General features: G+C 46.0%; 1 protein-coding gene across 4 annotated transcripts in view; it reads left to right on the top strand.

The window, feature by feature from the left end:
* FLNB (filamin B) overlaps positions 1-17,950 on the top strand; it is a gene marked incomplete at both ends in the record, with an annotated part of 168,218 nt that overhangs the window by 89,472 nt on the left and 60,796 nt on the right. For all 4 annotated transcript variants that reach the window (XM_080715995.1, XM_080715994.1, XM_080715993.1 and 1 more), the window contains 10 exons: positions 1,454-1,572; positions 2,564-2,641; positions 4,445-4,607; positions 6,007-6,204; positions 9,933-10,070; positions 11,737-11,863; positions 13,427-13,563; positions 15,319-15,512; positions 16,676-16,789; positions 17,801-17,944. In XM_080715995.1, coding sequence (XP_080572121.1) covers positions 1,454-1,572; positions 2,564-2,641; positions 4,445-4,607; positions 6,007-6,204; positions 9,933-10,070; positions 11,737-11,863; positions 13,427-13,563; positions 15,319-15,512; positions 16,676-16,789; positions 17,801-17,944 — 1,412 coding nt within the window. The remainder of the gene's footprint in view (positions 1-1,453; positions 1,573-2,563; positions 2,642-4,444; positions 4,608-6,006; positions 6,205-9,932; positions 10,071-11,736; positions 11,864-13,426; positions 13,564-15,318; positions 15,513-16,675; positions 16,790-17,800; positions 17,945-17,950) is intronic.

Below are 17,950 nucleotides of genomic sequence, written 5' to 3'. Positions count from 1 at the left end.
AAGGGTCCAATTTTATTCTTTTTCATGTAATTCTAATTTTTCAACAATATTTAGTTAAAAGATTATTATTTCCTCCACCAAATGTTCGTGGAAACCTTGTCAAATATAACTTGACAATATATGGAAGAATTTAGCTCTAGGCTTTTATTTAGCTCCAATAGTTTATATATCTGCCTTTAGAACAGTACTACACTGTTTCAATTATTGTAGCTTTATATGGTTTGAAATCAGAAAATATACATCTTCTAACTTTGTTCTTTTTCGAGATCGTTTTGGGTATCTAGAGTCCATATTCCATATTAGGATAGATTTTTTTTCTGAAAAATAAATATATAAATATATGATAGTTTCACCTAAAAAAAAAAAAAAGAAAAAATATTCTCTGGTAAGAAAGAAAGCAAAAAGAAATATTGAAATGTTATCTTTAAGTTATCAAAAGCTTGGTATCAGACAAATGAAACTGTTATGTGAGATTATCATTTTTAATTTTGGATAAATTGCTATAATACTAGATGTCAACCACTAAGCCAAGCATGGGAAGGAGGGATGGGGAGGGAACGGGGTGGGGATCGGGTGGGGGCTGACTGGGTGATGTGTGCATGTATGTCTACAAAAGTTTTCTTTGTATCCCACTATGATGTATGAATACAGTGCACCAATAAAAAATTCAAAAAAATAAAAAATAAAAATGAAAAAAAGAAGTATATTTGACAAATGTATACTATTTTTCTTTTCTAAAACTATATTCTAAAACTTTTTCTAAAACGACATTTACCTGTTCCTTTCTAATCAAAATATGATTAAGAAATCTAGTACTTATAAACTTTACTTATTTAGCTCTCCAATTAAAATTAGAGTTCTGGCAGCTACAATCTATTTTGAGGCCTGGGGAATATAGAAATTTAAATGATTTGGCAATTAACATAGAAATTTAATAACTTCATATTATTTGATAAGTGGCTTTTTCTTTTCTGTTTGCAAAAATACAACGCGCCATTTCTTTAACACACTACATTCCTATAACGACCACTATTGTACTTTATTTATTGGAACCAAATTAAAGCTTCTCCCTTTTTTTTTTTTTTTTTTTTGGTGGTACTGGGGTTCCTGGAAGCCCTTCTACCTCCAGGCTACACTCCCAGACCTCTTTTTACATTTTATATTTGGAAACAGGGTCTCCTAAGCCAGCGCGCGCGGCTGGCTTCGAACCTGCGCGATCCTCCTGTCTCTGCCTCCCAAGCGCGGGGATTACAAGCGTGCGCCACCACGCCTGGCTCAAAGCTTCTCCCTTTTAATGGGCAGGTTGAGACTATTTGTTTCTTATAGAACTGACGAGTTACGGCATACTTTCTGAAACAAAACCCAACTGTTTTAAAAAAGACGATCACTTAATCATGATTAGAGTCACAGTGCCACGGCCAGGTTTCTAATGAGCTGTGTCAACCCATGACAGGGATCGAGCCCATGGGAAACATGGTGAAGCAGCCAGCCAAGTTCACGGTGGACACCATCAGCGCTGGCCAGGGAGACGTGATGGTGTTTGTTGAGGACCCCGAAGGCAACAAGGAGGAGGTACGTAGGAGGATGCTGCCTCGCCTGTCCCGTGTCCCCAGGAGCTCTGGGGGTTTAACAGGGCCAGGAACCTTGCCTCCATTTCCCAACCAAAATGTTCTTGACCAAAAGCACCGTGACAGGGGCTCACAGTGGCTGAAGTAACTTGCCCCAGCGCAGTGCCTTGAAACAGAACACAAATCGATTCCCCAGGACATGGTGTTCAGGTGCTCAAGGGAAGGATGCCGTGGCTCAGGCAAGGCCGGTTGGGAGAGGCGCTGGGGACTGGCGATTCTGGCTCCACACTCTTCCCACACAGACTGGCTTCTGCAGGGCCTTGGCATGGGTTGTTCTTTCTGTTCCTCTTATTTTTGTAGGATCATATTTTATACTTAGCTCATTTTGAAATTCTAAGCTTACTGCTGTGCTGTCTCTTTTACCTCTGGAGTCGGGATCTTGCCCAACTTGCTTACTATTTCATTTTTGGTACCTAACGCTAGGTCTAGCATTTTTTAAGCACTTTTATTTTAATTAATTAATTATAATGTGTGTTTGTGTGTGGTACTGGGGATTAAGCCCAGGGGCATTCTACTTCTGACCTGTACCCCCAGTCTTATTTTATCTTTGAAACAAGTTCTGGCTAGGTTGCCGAGGGCCTCTCTAAGTTGCAGAGGCTGGCTACAAACCTGCAACCCTCCTGTCTCAGCTTCCCAAGTGCTGGAATTATAGGTGTGCGCCACCACACCTGGCAAAGAAGCTCTTAATAACTATGGAGCCAGTAAAGGTGTAAACTACCTATTTGGTATTCTCCCCTCTGGAGTGCCAGCCCTGAGATGGTGAGAGTCTTGCCTCTGCCGTGCCATCGCTGTGACTTTGGGCTGGTCCTCTGCAGGAGTGGCCGGGCAGGGACTGGCCAGTGCCCCAGGGTCCCTCACCTGGCAGCGTGCCGCAGGACTTCCACAGTCTTTACTCTCAGGCACCTTCTCTAACTGTTACTCGTCTTCCCTTCCAGGCACAGGTGACCCCCAACAGTGACAAGAACAAGACATACTCGGTGGAATACCTGCCCAGGGTCACCGGGCTGCACAAAGTAAGATGCACTGTGGCTTGGACTGCTCTCTGGGCTTGTTTTGATACACATAGAAGAAAGAGGTCTCAGGAAGAGGAGTGCTGCCCCCCACCCTCACCCCAGGGCCTCTCGTGCTAGGCAGGCGCTCTACCCCGGGCTATATCCCCAACATAAGAGTGATTTTAAGTTAACTTCTGGTTATTAAAGAACCCATGCTCTTTGTAGGAAATGTGGAATCTCCATGAATCACTTGGGAATATTAACTAATACATCTGCATTGTTTAAATCACAAGGGCAAGTTGTTTGCAATGTTGAACAGCTGATAGCCCCACAGAGGAACTTCGTGGTTGCAGCCCCGTGCCTGGAGTGTACATGATGCAGTGACTAGGCTGCGGGCTACTGTCCTAATGCTTCCCTGACTGCTCCCCTTTGAGGTGGTCTGGAGGGTCTGTCCACACGGGGGCTGGGGACTGAGGAGCCCAGCTGACCATAGTGAAGGGAAAAGGCTGCAGTTGGGCCACAGGCCCTTCCGCTCAGCATCCTCTTGAGTCTGTTTGGGCCGGTACCCAGGTGGGCTGTGGGGCAGGGCTAAGGGGGCCTGTGTTGCAGGAGAGTGGGGTGACCCAGGAGTGTGCTCTGCATTGGAAGAATGTCCTCAACAGCCTGCGAAGGCCCCTGTAGCACACCCAGACCTTGAAACAGACTCTGCTCACTGCCTTGGGCTTTTGTGAACTCACCTGCAGTCTTGGCTTTAGATTTTTCTTATACTCTTAAAACGTCATACATTTGGAAAAAAAAAAAAAGTCCTAATGGTGAACATGTATGATGTAATTAGCTCATTCTAGCCAAGTAAGAGTTTTCACATGAAACCCAACCCAATTCCCTTGAAATATTTCCTCAGTGAAAACAAAGACTCAAGTTTTAGATGGAAATCATTGTACTTTGTCTCAGACCCATGTACCTAAGAATGATATTGGTCCCTTGAAAACCACTTTGCTTCTGGGTTTGAAATCTTGGGGCTATGCATAGTATTGGGGGGGGGCAGGGACCTGTTCTGTAGCCCTCCTAAGGACCTCACGTCTAGAGATTCATGTGTACACAGTTCTTTGTGTCCTGCTAGAAAGGCTAAGATGGTAGTGGATTTTTTTTTTTTTTTTTTTTTTTTGCGGGTCTGGGGATGGAACCCAGAGGCATTTGACCTCCAAGCTACACCCTTTGCCTTGTTTTTTTTGTTTTTTTTTTTGGGGGGGGGGGTTTGGTGGTACTGGGGTTCCTGGAAGCCCTTCTACCTTAGGGCTACACTCCCAGACCTATTATATTTTCTTTTTATTTGGAAACAGGGTCTCTTAAACCAGCATGGCTGGCTTGGAACCTGCGCGATCCTCCTGTCTCCACCTCCCAAGCATGGAGATTACAAGCGTGCGCCACCACACCCAGCCTTTGCCCTGTTTTTTATTCTTTATTTTGAAACAGGGTCTCACTAAGTTGCAGAGGGCCTCACTAAGTAGCTGAGACTGTCTGCGAACTGTGATCCTCCGGTCTCAGCCTCCCAAATGCTGGGATTACAAGCGTGTACCACCACGCCTGGCTTTGGATGTGTTTTTAGTTTGCAAAACACATGATGTTCCGGACAGAGCCTGTGTCCCATATCTCCTGGTGTGAGTTCCATTTGGGAGACTTCACGTGGTTTCATGTGCCTGGTTGCAGCTGTCTGTGTGTGCAGTCCTGAGGGGTGGGAAGAAAACAGTCACTGCACAAGGCTTTAAAATAGTGTCTCGTTAGACACGGAGAGGGAATTGCATCTCACCTCTCTGTCACCTGCAGGTCACAGTCCTCTTTGCAGGACAGCACATCTCCAAGAGCCCATTTGAAGTGAATGTTGACAAGGCCCAGGGAGACGCCAGTAAAGTCACTGCGAAAGGCCCCGGGTTGGAAGTTGCAGGAAACATTGCCAACAAGCCCACCTACTTTGACATCTACACAGCAGGTAAGGTGCCTCTCCTTGGTGGATTGGACCTTGGGAATATAATTCCCAGGAACCAAAGGCTTGAGATACCCAACCTGTTGTCTTTTAAATTGAACAGACAACAGCTGGAGATGGTGGCGCACACTTTTAATCCCAGCATTTGGGAGGCTAAAAGAGGAGAATTGCGGTTCTTCAACAGCCTCAGCTACTTAGTGAGGCCTTCTGCAACTTAGTGAGAACTTGTTTCAAAATAAAGAATAAAGAATAAAGCAGGGCATGGTGGCGCACATTTGTAATTCTCCTAGTACTTGGAAGGGTGAGACAGGAGGATTGCGCAGGTTCGAAGCCAGCCTCAGCTACTGAGTGAGGCTCTCAACAACTTAGTGAGACCCTGTTTCCAAATAAAATATAAAATAGATCTGAGAGTGTAGCCCAGAGGTAGAAAGCCCTGGGTTCCATTCTCAGGACCACACACACACACAAAGAATATAAAAAAATAGGGCTGGTGGTGTATCTCAGAGGTAGAATGCCCCTAGGTTCCATCCCCATTACCACAAATAAATAAATAAATAAAATAAATTGAATAAACAACAAAAATAGTTTTTTTGGGGGGGGTACTGGAGATTAAACTCAGTGGAACTTTAACTCCGAGCTATACTCCCAGTCCTATTTTTTTTTTTTTTTTTTTTTGTGGTACTGGGGTTCCTGGAAACCCTTCTACCTCTGGGCTACACTCCCAGACCCATTTTTTTATACTTTTATTTGGAAACAGGGTCTCTTAAGCCAGCCAGGGAAGCTGGCTTTGAACCTGTGCGATCCTCCTGTCTCCGCCTCCCAAGCGCGGGGATTACAAGTGTGGCCACCGTGCCCGGCATCCTATTTTATTTTTATTTTCAAACAGGGTCCTACTAGGTTGATGAACGTCTATTTCTGAGGCTGTCCTCAAACCTGAGTTCCTCCTGTCTCAGCCTCCCAAGTACTAGTAGTACAGACGTTCACCACCACCTGGCTAGTTAGCTTTATTCCCAACGTTTAAGATGTAGAAAATAGAAAATGTAAAGAAGGAAAAGTTCAGCAATTTCCCCTACCACCCTAAGATAATAGCAATGAACATCCCAGTGACCTTCCTGAGTGCATCTCCCTACTCCATTTTTTCTTTGGTACTGGAGATTGAACCCAGGGCTAGTCTACCTCTGAACAATACTCCTCAACTCTTTATTTTTTATATTTTGTGACAAGGTCTCTCTAAGTTGCTGAGGCTAGCCTTGAACTTGTGATCCTCCTGACTCAGCTCCCAAGTACTGTGATTACAGGCACACCCCCACCTGGGCTTCTGCCGTTCTTGTTTGCACTTTGCACTAGTCTGCAGCAGGCTCTGTGAGAGCAGGACTTGGGCTCACGGGATGCTGTTCTTGAACAGGAGCTGGCGTGGGTGACATCGGCGTCGAAGTGGAAGATCCCCAGGGGAAGAACACAGTGGAATTGCTCGTGGAAGACAAAGGAAACCAGGTGTATCGATGTGTGTACAAACCGGTGCAGCCTGGCCCCCATGTGGTCAAGGTCTCCTTTGCTGGGGACACCATTCCCAAGAGTCCCTTTGTTGTGCAAGTTGGGGAAGGTGAGTGTTGGCATGGCCAATTCTATCGGCTTCTGGCATGAGCACTTACTGTGTGCAGCTGGGCTTTGAGGCCATGGAAGGGATTGGATCCTAACACTGAGTTCTCCTCTGTTCTCTTGAGTGACTTATTTTCCTCAGCATATTAATACTAATATAGGTTGTGTTAGTCAGCTTTCTGTCACTGCCACAAACACCGGAGATAAGCAGATTAACAGGAGGAAAGGTTTATATTGGCTCATGGTTTCAGTCCGTGGTTGGTTGCTCGGCCCCGTTGCCTTTGACCTTGGGGTGCCACGGTACATCATGGCGGAGTGCAGGGCAGTAGAGCTGCTCACCTCTTGGGAGCCAGGAAGCAGAGGGAGAGACAGGAAGGGGCTGCTTTCCCAGTGTCTCCTTCAAGGGCATACCCCTAGTGACCTACTTCCTTCCACTAGACCCAGCCTCTTAAAGGGCCACCACCTCTTAATGGAGCTCTGGCTGGAGACCAAGACTTGAGTTCATGGACCTTTGGGAAATATTTTAGACCCAATCCATAGCACAGGTTAAGCATCCCTAATCCAAAAATCTGAAATTGGAAATGCTTCAAACTCCAGAATTTTTATTGTGTGTGTGTGGTACAGGGGATTGAACCCAAGAGCATTCTACTTCCAACCATACCCCTCAGCACTATTTTATTGTCGTTTTGAAACAGGGTCTTGCTAGGTTGATGAGAGTCTCACTACTTGCTGAGGCTGTCCTTAAATCTGCAATCCTACTGTCTCAGCCTACCAGGTACTGGGATTATAGGAATATGCCACCATGTGTGGCTCAGAATATTTTGAGAACTGATATGATGTTCAATTTCAGATTTTGGTGCATTTCAGATTTTCTGATTAGAAATGTTCAACCAGGCTGGGCATGGTGGCACACGCTTGTAATCCCAGCATTCGAGAGTCTGAGACCAGAAGATTGAGGTTCGTGGAAAACCTCTGCTACTTAGTGAGGCCCTCTGCAACTTAGTGAGACCCTGTTTCAAAATAAAGAATAAAAAATAGGGCAGGGGGTATAGCTCAGAGGTCAAATGCCCCTGGGTTTCATCCCCAGACCCAGCCCCCCCCCAAAAAAAAGTTCCAAAATAAACAAAACAACCCTTTTCCCCCTCCTTTCCAAAAAAGCAACAAAAAACATTAATTCCACGTCCAACAAAAAACAGCAATAATAAAAAAAACCTGAAGTCAGAAACATTTTTGCTTCCAAGCACTTTGGAAAAGAGATGCTCAGTTAGTATCTGAGCCACGCAGAGACCTAAGTATATTAACTTGTGTTAACTCATGTAATGGGTTAGGAGTTGACATCTAATGGCCACACCAGGCTGTGTGTTGCAGGTGCTAATGCTAGCCCCAGTTTGCAGGCGGAGACACTGAGCCGTGGGCAGTACAAGGTATCAGTAAAAGTAGAACTGTGGTCGCTCTTGACCATGTCTTTAACCACCACGCTAAACTCCAAATGCAACCAGGAGGTTGCATTTTCTCTAACATAGACTCTCCCCCTTGTTGCTCTGTTGTTTTGTTTTGTTTGCTTGTTTCCCAACTGTGCTGCCTTTTCTAACCAATACTTGCCTTCCTTTCCTGTTCTGTCCTCCACATCTGCGCCTGCAGACTTGGCTTCCGCTTCCGAATCCTGCCTCTGGGCCAGCCTGGACCCTGAGGCTGTTGGCTTCCGAGTTGTGAGCACTAGGCCAGAGGCTCTTGCTTGGTAAGGGCTTCTCGGGTCGGTGTCTTGGCCAGTTCTTTGTGCTGCTTGTGAATGTCAGCTGAGCCTGTGCTGTCTGTGTGGATTTGTTTCAGGAAATTCCTGTGCAGGTGTTATTACAGCCTGTAGAGCCAGACCCCAGGCCTACTCTCTAATTGCGTTTAAACATATCTAAGGCTTCGCAAGGTGGCAGAGGATCTGGTGGTTTCCTTCAAGCTCTTCAGCTCCACTCGGTGTTTACATGAACCGAGCAGTTACCCTTTTGATGTTGAGACTGTTGCACATATTCAGAATTTCCATGAGTGTGTGTATGTGTTTCAAGACACGTTTAAACCCTCAGAGGAAGTCCTGTCATCCTGTTGTGACTTATTTCTGGTGTGACCAACTTTTCTCTCTTTGACAAGGAAAATACAAACAACCTCAACATTTTCATAAACAAGACCCTTTATATTATAAGGAGAGAATTAGGAACAGCATTCCAATTTGACGTGTTTCCCAGCCCGCTCTCACTTGTAGACTGGGTTTTTCTTTCCTGGCACATTCATCCCATTCATCACTTATAATATGCAGTGGTTAATTAATAGGCCTTTTGATTTTCTACTTCCTACTAAAATGGTTTTCTATTTAAAAAAAACTTAGCTGCCTCCAGTGACACACCCCTGCAATTTGGCTACTTGGGAGGCCAAGGCAAGAGGATCTCAAGTTTGAGGCTAGTCTGGGCAGCTTAATAAGACTCTATCTCAAAATAAAATAAAAATGGGTTGGGGGTATGGCTCAGTGGCAGAATGTTTGCCTAGCATACATGAAGACATGGGTTCAACCCCCACTCTGGAAAAAATAAATTTAAAGAACAACTTAGTATTTGGGTCACAATGGAAAACCAGTGTTGTTTGCCTTAGAGTGCCACCATGATCTTGTGTTCATCCACGAGCCATCTGGTATTTTCTCTAACTCCAGAGCCTCTGTGTGGCTCTTTGGGTAGCAGGTGTTTGCCAAATAGCCAGCAGAAGACATTGCAGGAGAAGAAGCCAGCTGCGGACTTGCTTCTGGGCTGTGGAGTCTCTTCTTCTGGGCCCTGTGACCCCCAGTGTATACAGAGCTGTCTGTTACCTGTGCAGAGTGGGAATTGGAAAGGAAAAGCCACACAGTAAACAAGAGGACTTTTTACTCATTAATTCCCCATTTCTATTTAATAAGCAGTTTGCCTGTACTGGACAAGGAATTCTTAGGGCACAGAGGCGTCTTTTATCAACTTTCTGACTAACCCCATGGGACAGAAGTTTTGTGGACCTCACACACAAAGACTATTAGAAGCTTCCTTAGTCCTTACCTTTCAGACTGGCAACTTTATGTTTTGAAAGTAGACCCAGGAGTCCCGTCAGAAGTGGCGGTCACTGCTCACTTGTGCTTTTGTGGCAGTGAGACTCCAAGGGCCTCGTAACCGCCGGCACGCAGAGGTTGTTCTGCCTTGGCCGGGAGTCTCTTTTTGAACTCTGTTTTTTGCCTGGCTGTTCATGCAGAAGACAGTAACAATGATTAGACTTTTAGAAATGGCTGACCCAGGGTTTGGAACCTTGACAGACATTTTCAAGCACTGTGTTTTCCAAGTAAACTTGAAAAAGCCCAATCTTCCCCATTACTGGGCCCTTGAAGAGGGCAGTGAGGTTTGAATAGTGTCCAGCAGTTTGTCCCAAGCCCCCCCCCCCAAAAAAAAAGGCTGAATGCTGGGGTCAGACACACAGTGTACATTTGCTGTGCTCCTCTGTTTTCCTGGCCTAATCCCCCAGTCCTCTGTGTTGTGGCTGGACAAAGGTACTTACGCTGTGTTCTTATTTGCTGGCCGATTGGCTCCCTGAAGGGCACCCCTGGTCTCAGGCAACTGCTGCCTATTCTTTGTGCAAAGCAAACATTTTCTTGGCGGGTGGCTCCAAACCTTGGCCTTCTCTTCTCCAACTAAAGCATGAAAGGCTGAACTGATGTCAAAACTGTTCTTGTAGCCTGCAGTCCAAATGCCTGCCGGGCCAGCGGCCGAGGCCTACAGCCCAAAGGAGTCCGCATCCGAGAGACTGCAGACTTCAAGGTGGACACCAAATCTGCCGGAAGTGGGGAGCTCAGCGTAACCGTGAAGGGGCCTAGTAAGTGCGCCTTCCTTTCCCCTTCCCAGTGTGACTTTGGCTAACTTTGTAGTCATGCCTTCTAGATTTCATCCCATGGCCACTCCTGATTGATTCATCCCAGAAAGCTCTAAGATTTGAAATGATCTGTCCTCTGTTTGCAAGGGAGCAGGGATTGATAAGTAATGTCTGCGTTGGATGGAGGCTAGAATAGTGGGTGGTTTGACAGCCTCACATTACATCGAGACCTCTGGGAGTGGAGAAAGCAATAGTGTTAAAGGAATTGGGCAAACATTGGTTTGTGAACAACAGCTCAGAGTAGCCCAGTTTTTACTTGAGGAGGAGATCTAGGCTCCAGCTTACATGGCTTGTAGGCACCCTACCCAGAATTCCAGCAAGTCTCCAATGCCAGTGATTTCAGGTTACATTTTATGACTATGAAATTATATCAGGGCAGGGTTGGTGTCTCTTGCCTGTAATCCCAATACTTGGTAGGCGGAGACAGGAGTATCACAGGTTCCAGGACAGCCTCAGCAACGTAGCAAGGCCCTGTTTCAAAACAACAATAAATTTTAAAAAGGGCTGAGTGTAGACCACAGGTAGAATACCCTGGGTTCAATCCCCAGAACCACATACACCAAAAAAAGAAAAAAGAAGAAAAATTAGACCAACTACTATGACCAGTGCTTCTAGAAGGAAAACAAAATTCCCTAAGATGAAACATTCTTTGTAAAAGCAGGTTATACCTAGTAGCCCATTCTTGTTCCTTCCTTAGCAGAAGGAGGAAGCAGACCTGGGGACGAGCATTGCCCACCTTTCTCAGCCTTTACTCTAGAACAGAGAAGCAGCTCCGGCTGTGCGGTCATGCTGGGGCAGTACTGCTTGCTGTTAGTGCCGTGGCTCTTGGAGTTTGAGCTTGCCATGACAGGGCTGCTCTCACCTCTGTGTTGGCGTCAGACTGGGGCAGGAGGGTTCTGAGCTCTAGAAAGTTAACATCTGATCTCACAGCACCATGTTGTGGAGCAGTCTGTGCCCAGAAGGTAGCCAGGGTTCTATACTGCCCAGACCTGGAATTCCAGGGCTATCCTCCCTCCCGGCCTGTTGCAACAGGAGCTGAGAAGGCATCCCCCTCCCACCCTCTCCGACCTTGGAGACTTGCTTGACTCGAGGGCTGTCCTGGCCAAACCTCAGGGCTCAACATAAAACAAGTTCCTGCCTGATGGCTAGGTCTGGAGTTTGTGGCATAGCATCTAAAACCTGTCCTCTCATAGATAGCATACACGAGGGCTTGCTTGCGTTTGGTGTCCAGCTTTAGTGGAAAAAGATATGCTTGGACGCTTAACTCAAGCCAGATATTCATAAGTGTTCCCTCCTTCCCCAGTTTTCATGTGTGTAGGAGGCTGAGTGGGGTGGCTACAATTTGGGGAAATTTTGAGAGGGGATAGATCTCTCAATGTAGATCCAGAAGGCTGAGGATCTCAAAGCTGGGAGAGCTTTCTAAAGCCACTGAGCTGGGAAATCTTCCATTTCTCACACTTTGAAGCAGAGATGGGTCTGCTTTAAGCTTTGAAGTCCTCTCCCAGGTTTTTGGGGGCCCCGTTCTCTGAAGCGCCTTTCTGTTCTTGTCTCCTTGGCTCTCATCGCAAGCCTGGAATTGCATTGTAAAGATTGTGCTTCCTTCCCACAGAGGGCCTGGAGGAGCTGGTGAAGCAGAAAGGCTTTCTGGATGGGGTCTATGCATTTGAATATTACCCCAGTGCCCCAGGGAAATACAGCATCGCCATCACATGGGGGGGACACCACATTCCAAAGAGGTGAGCTGCAGGAGATGCTGGAGATTGTCCTCTTTGGAGCTGTGCTGGGCCCAGGGCTGACTCATGGGCTGCTGCTTCTCAGGCTGCAGAGAGAAAGAGATCTGCTTTGTTGAAAGCTTTTTTTTTTTTTTTCCCCTCCCCTCCTCCAGCGTAGCACACAGACGTTTGGCCCATTCTCAAAAGCAGCAGAAAGTTGCTGTGGTTTCAGCTGCCTTGCTTTAAATCAAACACTGGTGGTTTGGGACTGGTGGGAGGCAGGGAAGCCAGAGGAGAGCAGTCGAGCAAGTGGACTGCATGTCTGTATACCCTCACATAAACCGAGATGCTTTTCAATGAATGCCTCTGTTCGCAAATGCCACAGGGGCACAATCTGCTATGGTTTACATTAAAACCACGTACATGAGTGCCGCCAGGGACCGAGGGACGCCGTCTGCAGCACTGCCTTGTGGGCGGCGCAGCTTCCTCTCTGCTCTCCTGGGGGGAGCTTAACACTCCAACCCATTTAGTCTGCCTTGAGAAATATTTTGAGTGTTACAGTAGCCCCCCCCCCTTATCCAGGAGGGTTACCCCACTGCGGATGCCTGAGACACAGTGCCAAACCCTGTGTATGCTTTGGTTTCTTCCTAGCCATACATACCCATGATTAAGATCGGTTTATGCAATAGGCACAGTACGAGATTAACAACAACTAATAATAAGAGAACAGCGATCACAGCACACTGTAATAAAAGTTAGATGAATACAGTCTTTATGAATGCATCTTACTACACTGGACTTGCTCTTCTCTACGCCATCATGGTGCGATCAAGAGAAGGATGTGGGCATCATGATAGAGCCTTGACTGCTGCTGACCTGCTGCCTGTACTTATTTTGGACTGCATGCAACTGGAGCTTTGGAAAGTGAAACCGAGAATGGGGGCTGGAGGGATACTGTGTAGAGTTCTCATTATTCCTGCAGACTTTTAAAAAACTTCCCACAATAAGCTGGGCAGGGTGGTGCACGCCTTTAATCCCAATACTTGGGAGGCTGAGTGATAGAGGAGGATTCGAGGCCAGCCTCATCAATTTAGTAAGGCCCTCAGCAACTTAGACCCTGTTTCAAAATTTAAAAAAATGGAAAGGGCTGGAAGTTCAATCCCCAGTACTGCAAATAAACAAAAAACTTCTCACAAAGTTTTTTAAGTTAAAGCAAACCCATTTCTGTGTACGATAAAGTCAGTTCAATGTATTTTTCTTAATATGGCGTAAGTAGCTTATGGAGAAGCATGGACTTTCTTGCCCCCTGGGCTCACATTCTGGAGACCCCTGCACACAAAATGTCAGGGAGCAGCAGGCTGGCACAAGGAGTCCCAGCCTAGTGTCCGCTGAGCTCCGGGGCAGCCCCTACCATTATATTGTTGACATAACAATGGCAGTGGGGGGACTTGTGTTGAGGAAGAGCTTGCCTAGAGTTTGATGAAAGGCTCAGGCAAGTAGAAGGAGTTTGTTCGGTAATAGTTTGTGGCTGTCGTTAGCCCTTTCTTTGCTCTTATTTTAATACTTCTTCCATATCCTTCTTTCTAGTCCCTTTGAAGTTCAAGTTGGCCCTGAAGCAGGCATGCAGAAAGTCCGCGCGTGGGGTCCTGGCCTCCATGGTGGGATTGTCGGGCGGTCGGCAGACTTCGTGGTGGAGTCCATCGGCCCTGAAGTGGGGTCTCTGGGTACGTGGCCACAACTGAGCAGCAATCTCTGGAGGGCTGAGTGTTGCAGGGCATGTGTGCCTGAGTCAGGCTGCGTGTTGGGGTCTTGCCCAGCCTCCCCACCCTTAGCCTCCTGGCCTTATGATTGCCTCTGGATGCTGCTAGAGAATCTTATGTCTCGTTTTATTCCTGCCCTTCTCGTTAACTACTGCCTCTGGCACCAACATTCATTTATCCGCTAGGTCTGTATGGGTTTTACATCTAAACAGTGCTTGGAACTTAGTGTGTACTTTGCAAATATTGCTGATTGCCTCTTAGTTTAGATGAAAGAAAGAATGAATTTTGTTGAAATTTGGAATTCCAAGCATAACTTGAACATATTTTATATATATCCATCTGTAACATGTGACTTTATATTATTTTTTATTTTTTGTTTGTGGGTCTGGGGATGGAACCCAGGGGCATTCTACCTCCGAGCTACACCCCTTTCCCTATTTTGTATTCTTTATTTTGAAACAGGGTCTCACCGAGTTGCAGAGGGCCTCACTAAGAAGCTGAGTCTGTCTGTGAACCACGATCCTCCTGTCTCAGCCTCCCGAATGCTGGGATGACAAGCGTGCGCCACCACGCCCGGCTAACATGTGACTTTAGATTAGGAGTCGATAAACTTTTTCCATAAAGGGCCAGATAACAAATATTTGTGGGTCAAATGGTCTCTGTCTCAATTATGTGACTCTGTCACTGTAGCCTGAAAGCATCTGTAGGAAATATGTAAATGAATGCATGTGGCCCTGCTCCAGTAAAACTTTATTTACAAGAACAGACCTTGAGCCAGATTTGGCCCTTATACTATGGTTTAATGACCACTATGCAAAAGAGGGAAAAATAAGAAATTATATTTCATTTTCCCTACTAGAAAGATTAATCATAGTGAAATATTCTTCTGGTCTGGAGATAATATTTAACCTTTTGTTAAATCCTTCTAGACCTCCTTCCTGTACATACATATATGAATGTCAACTTGCCACATAAACTGAACTACTTAGGGGAGTCTTTTATATCTTTATGTGCCGGATAAACGATATGCCTTTATTTTCCATGGCTTCTATGGAATTCCATGGTATAGATAGGTTTATTGTTGTACATTACAGTTATTTCCAGGGTTTTGTTGTATAAACAATGCTGAGTGCCTATTCTCGTTATATCCTTGAGACAAAAGCCCAAACCGGGTGTGGCACATGCCTGTATTCCCAGTACCTCAGAGGCTGAGATAGAAGGATCACAGGTTTGCGGCCAGCCTTAGCAACTTAGTAAGGCCCTCTGCAACTCAGTGAGACCCTATTTCAAAATAAAAAATAAAATAGGGCTGGGGGTATAGCTCAGAGGTAAATACCTCTATGTTCAATTCCCAGTAACACACACACACGCACACGCACACACACACACACACATGCGCACACACACACACATGCGCACACACACATGTGGGTTTGGTTGGGCAAGGAATGGGTCTCTGTTTAAGATTATTGACACATGGTGCCATATTGCCAACACAAAGGTTTGCTGGTTCATCCCCTTCCCTGAGATGATATAAGAAAAAAAGAATCTAATCCAAAATTTCTATTTCTAATGAAGACCCAGAGACTCTGGTTTTATGGAAAAAACACAGATTTTGGTCTTCTGACCAATATTGGCTTCCTGTGAGGCAGAGGGAATGAGCTGGCAGTGTTGTAGAATAGATGCAAACCAGGGGGACTCTTCCACCCCGTCCTCCAGGGTTTGCCATCGAAGGTCCCTCCCAGGCAAAGATTGAGTACGACGACCAGAATGATGGGTCGTGTGATGTCAAATACTGGCCCAAGGAGCCCGGAGAATATGCTGTTCATATCATGTGCGATGACGAGGACATCAAGGACAGCCCATACATGGCCTTCATTCACCCTGCCAGTGGAGACTACAACCCAGATCTGGTGAGTCTTCCCTGGCCCTGGCACCCCTCAGCCCCCACACCTGGACAGTTGCCATAAGCATGGAAAGAGATGGTGGAGAGGAGCCATTTAGCTCTTAGGAAGGAAGTGGTCCTGCATTTGAATCCTGCTAGGAATGTTAACACTTTTATAATGTTGGACAAAAAACTTTCTTGCCTCTTACTATCTTCTCCTATTAAACAGGGATTTTTCTAGACATGGTGGTGCACGCCTGTAATCCCTGCACTTGGGAGGCTTAGACAGGAGGATCGAAGACAGCCTTAGCAAGTAGTGAGATTCAGATCAACCTAGCAAGACCCTATTTCCAAATAAGAAATAAAATTGGGCTGGGGTGTAGCTCATAGATAGAATACCTCTGGATTCAATCCCCAGTACCACACACACAAAACAGGGGGAATTTTAATAGTGTTTTTTCTAGAAGATTCAAGGTCAGATGAGAAAGTCAGCCTTTAGCACAGTGCCTGACCTGTGAAGGGGGCACTATTTTCTTGCAATCTGGCGCATTGAATTTCAGTCTTGCCACTGCCTGTAGCTAATATTTTAAGATGCTCTATTGATAAAGATTGTCTCCCGGCACCCCCATCCCTTCTCTGAGGTTGGCTGTGGAGGCTGATAAAGCATTAAGTCCGAGCCTACCTGGCCAGCAAGAGGTGACCCCGCACCCTCACGTGGGCTTCTGTCGGCCTGCTTGGGCAGCTCTCCAGAGGCTGACATCAATTCCGGCTGCTAGCTACCTTTCTTTGACTAACTGTTAGTCCTTTGCTCTCTGGGCACTGCAAACTTTTGGAATCTTATCTCTGGTTAAAGGTTCTGTGTCTCCTTAAAGTGAGAGCCTTGAGCTAGAGTTTCTTGCCCCACTTTCTAGACCTTCCCTCCATCAGCTGAGAATAAGGCAGAGTGCCTGGGTTAGTTTGGGTCTAGTTTTAGAGTTTTCTCCTTTATAAGAGGTGAATGGCACTATTTGTTTTTAAGTTGCAATCTTCTTAACAACTTGCCTCTCATAGCTGTCCTGTTACAGGGATACTGTCAAACCAGGCACAAGTCGTTTTGTTCTCTGTCTAGTCACTGGTTGCTGGTCTTCTCATAGGGCTTAGTTGGGTGGAGAATGACAGAGAAAGAGAATCATGGCTGCTCTTTTCCCCCAGGTCCAAGCGTACGGGCCGGGTTTGGAGAAATCTGGGTGCATCGTCAACAACCCAGCTGAGTTCACTGTGGATCCTAAGGATGCTGGAAAAGCTCCCTTAAAGATATTTGCGCAGGTAAATTGTGGCGGGAGGAGGGCACACCTGTGCAGGTAACGCTCAGAGCCTGGTGTAACTGCAAGATTCCCAGTGCGCCTGATCTTCAGTGTTCTTGTCCACACATTTGGGATGATGAGAATATTACCTCGTGGGGTTGTGAGAATTAAACGAGGCTGGCATGAAAACAGGGTGGTTTTCATCATTTGTATTCTGTAGAAAGGAGACTTGATTGTTTCAGGTTTACCTTTAATGACTTTTAATATGGCTAACTCTACTTAGGCTTTGATGGAAAGTATGTAAACAAAGTTAAAAAAATGTTTATCTAATTTAATTGAAATTGGACACAGGATTTAAGGACAGGAATTGAAACTAAGAAACGCTAAGTGAGGGCGGGACTGTGGCTCAGTGGTAGAGCACTTGCCTAGCGTGCATGAGGCCCTGGAGTCAATCCCAGTACAAAAAAAAAAAAAAAAAAAAAAAAGAAGAGGCTAAGCTAGGAGGATCGCATTCCTGGGCAATTTAGCAAGACTATCTAAAAAATAAAGTTAAAAAAAAAAAAAAAAAGGCTGGGGCTGTAGTTCCGTGTCAGGGTGCCCCTGCATTCATCTCTAGTACCACAGAAATGACAACAAAAAAGTATTTGAATGGTTTTTCAAAGGGTGGGAACGTTTGCTTTTAATAATTAAAAACAAACGAGCCAGGCAGTGATATATGTGCATGTCGTTCTGGCACTTGAGAGTCAATGTTGAAGCACAATGATTAGTTGAGCTTTAGGAGTTTGAATAAAAATGGACCACACGGTAAGACCCTGTCTCAAAAAAGAAAAAGAAAAAAATAAGCACGGAATAGTTTGCGAGTCATTGTTGTTGAATTGTGAGAGCATGGCACACTGTGGTTGCTCCGTGAAGCAGGTAAGCAGGATAAGTAGGTCGTACTTTGGGCATTTCAGGAGGCCATGGTGGTCCCATTTGGTGGAGACTGTGTGAAGGTCACCTCTGTTCTCTGTTCCTAATTCTGTGTCTTTTTCAGGATGGGGAAGGCCAGCCCATCGACATCCAGATGAAGAGCCGGATGGACGGCACCTACGCCTGCTCATACACTCCGGTTAAGGCCATCAAGCACACCATCGCTGTGGTCTGGGGAGGTGTGAACATCCCACACAGCCCCTACAGGGTAGGT

This window comes from Muscardinus avellanarius (assembly GCF_963383645.1).
Source record: "Muscardinus avellanarius genome assembly, chromosome: 18".
Taxonomy (NCBI): Eukaryota; Metazoa; Chordata; class Mammalia; order Rodentia; family Gliridae; genus Muscardinus; species Muscardinus avellanarius.
The sequence above is the reverse complement of the archived record's forward strand: the minus strand, read 5'-3'. Positions and strand labels throughout refer to the sequence as shown.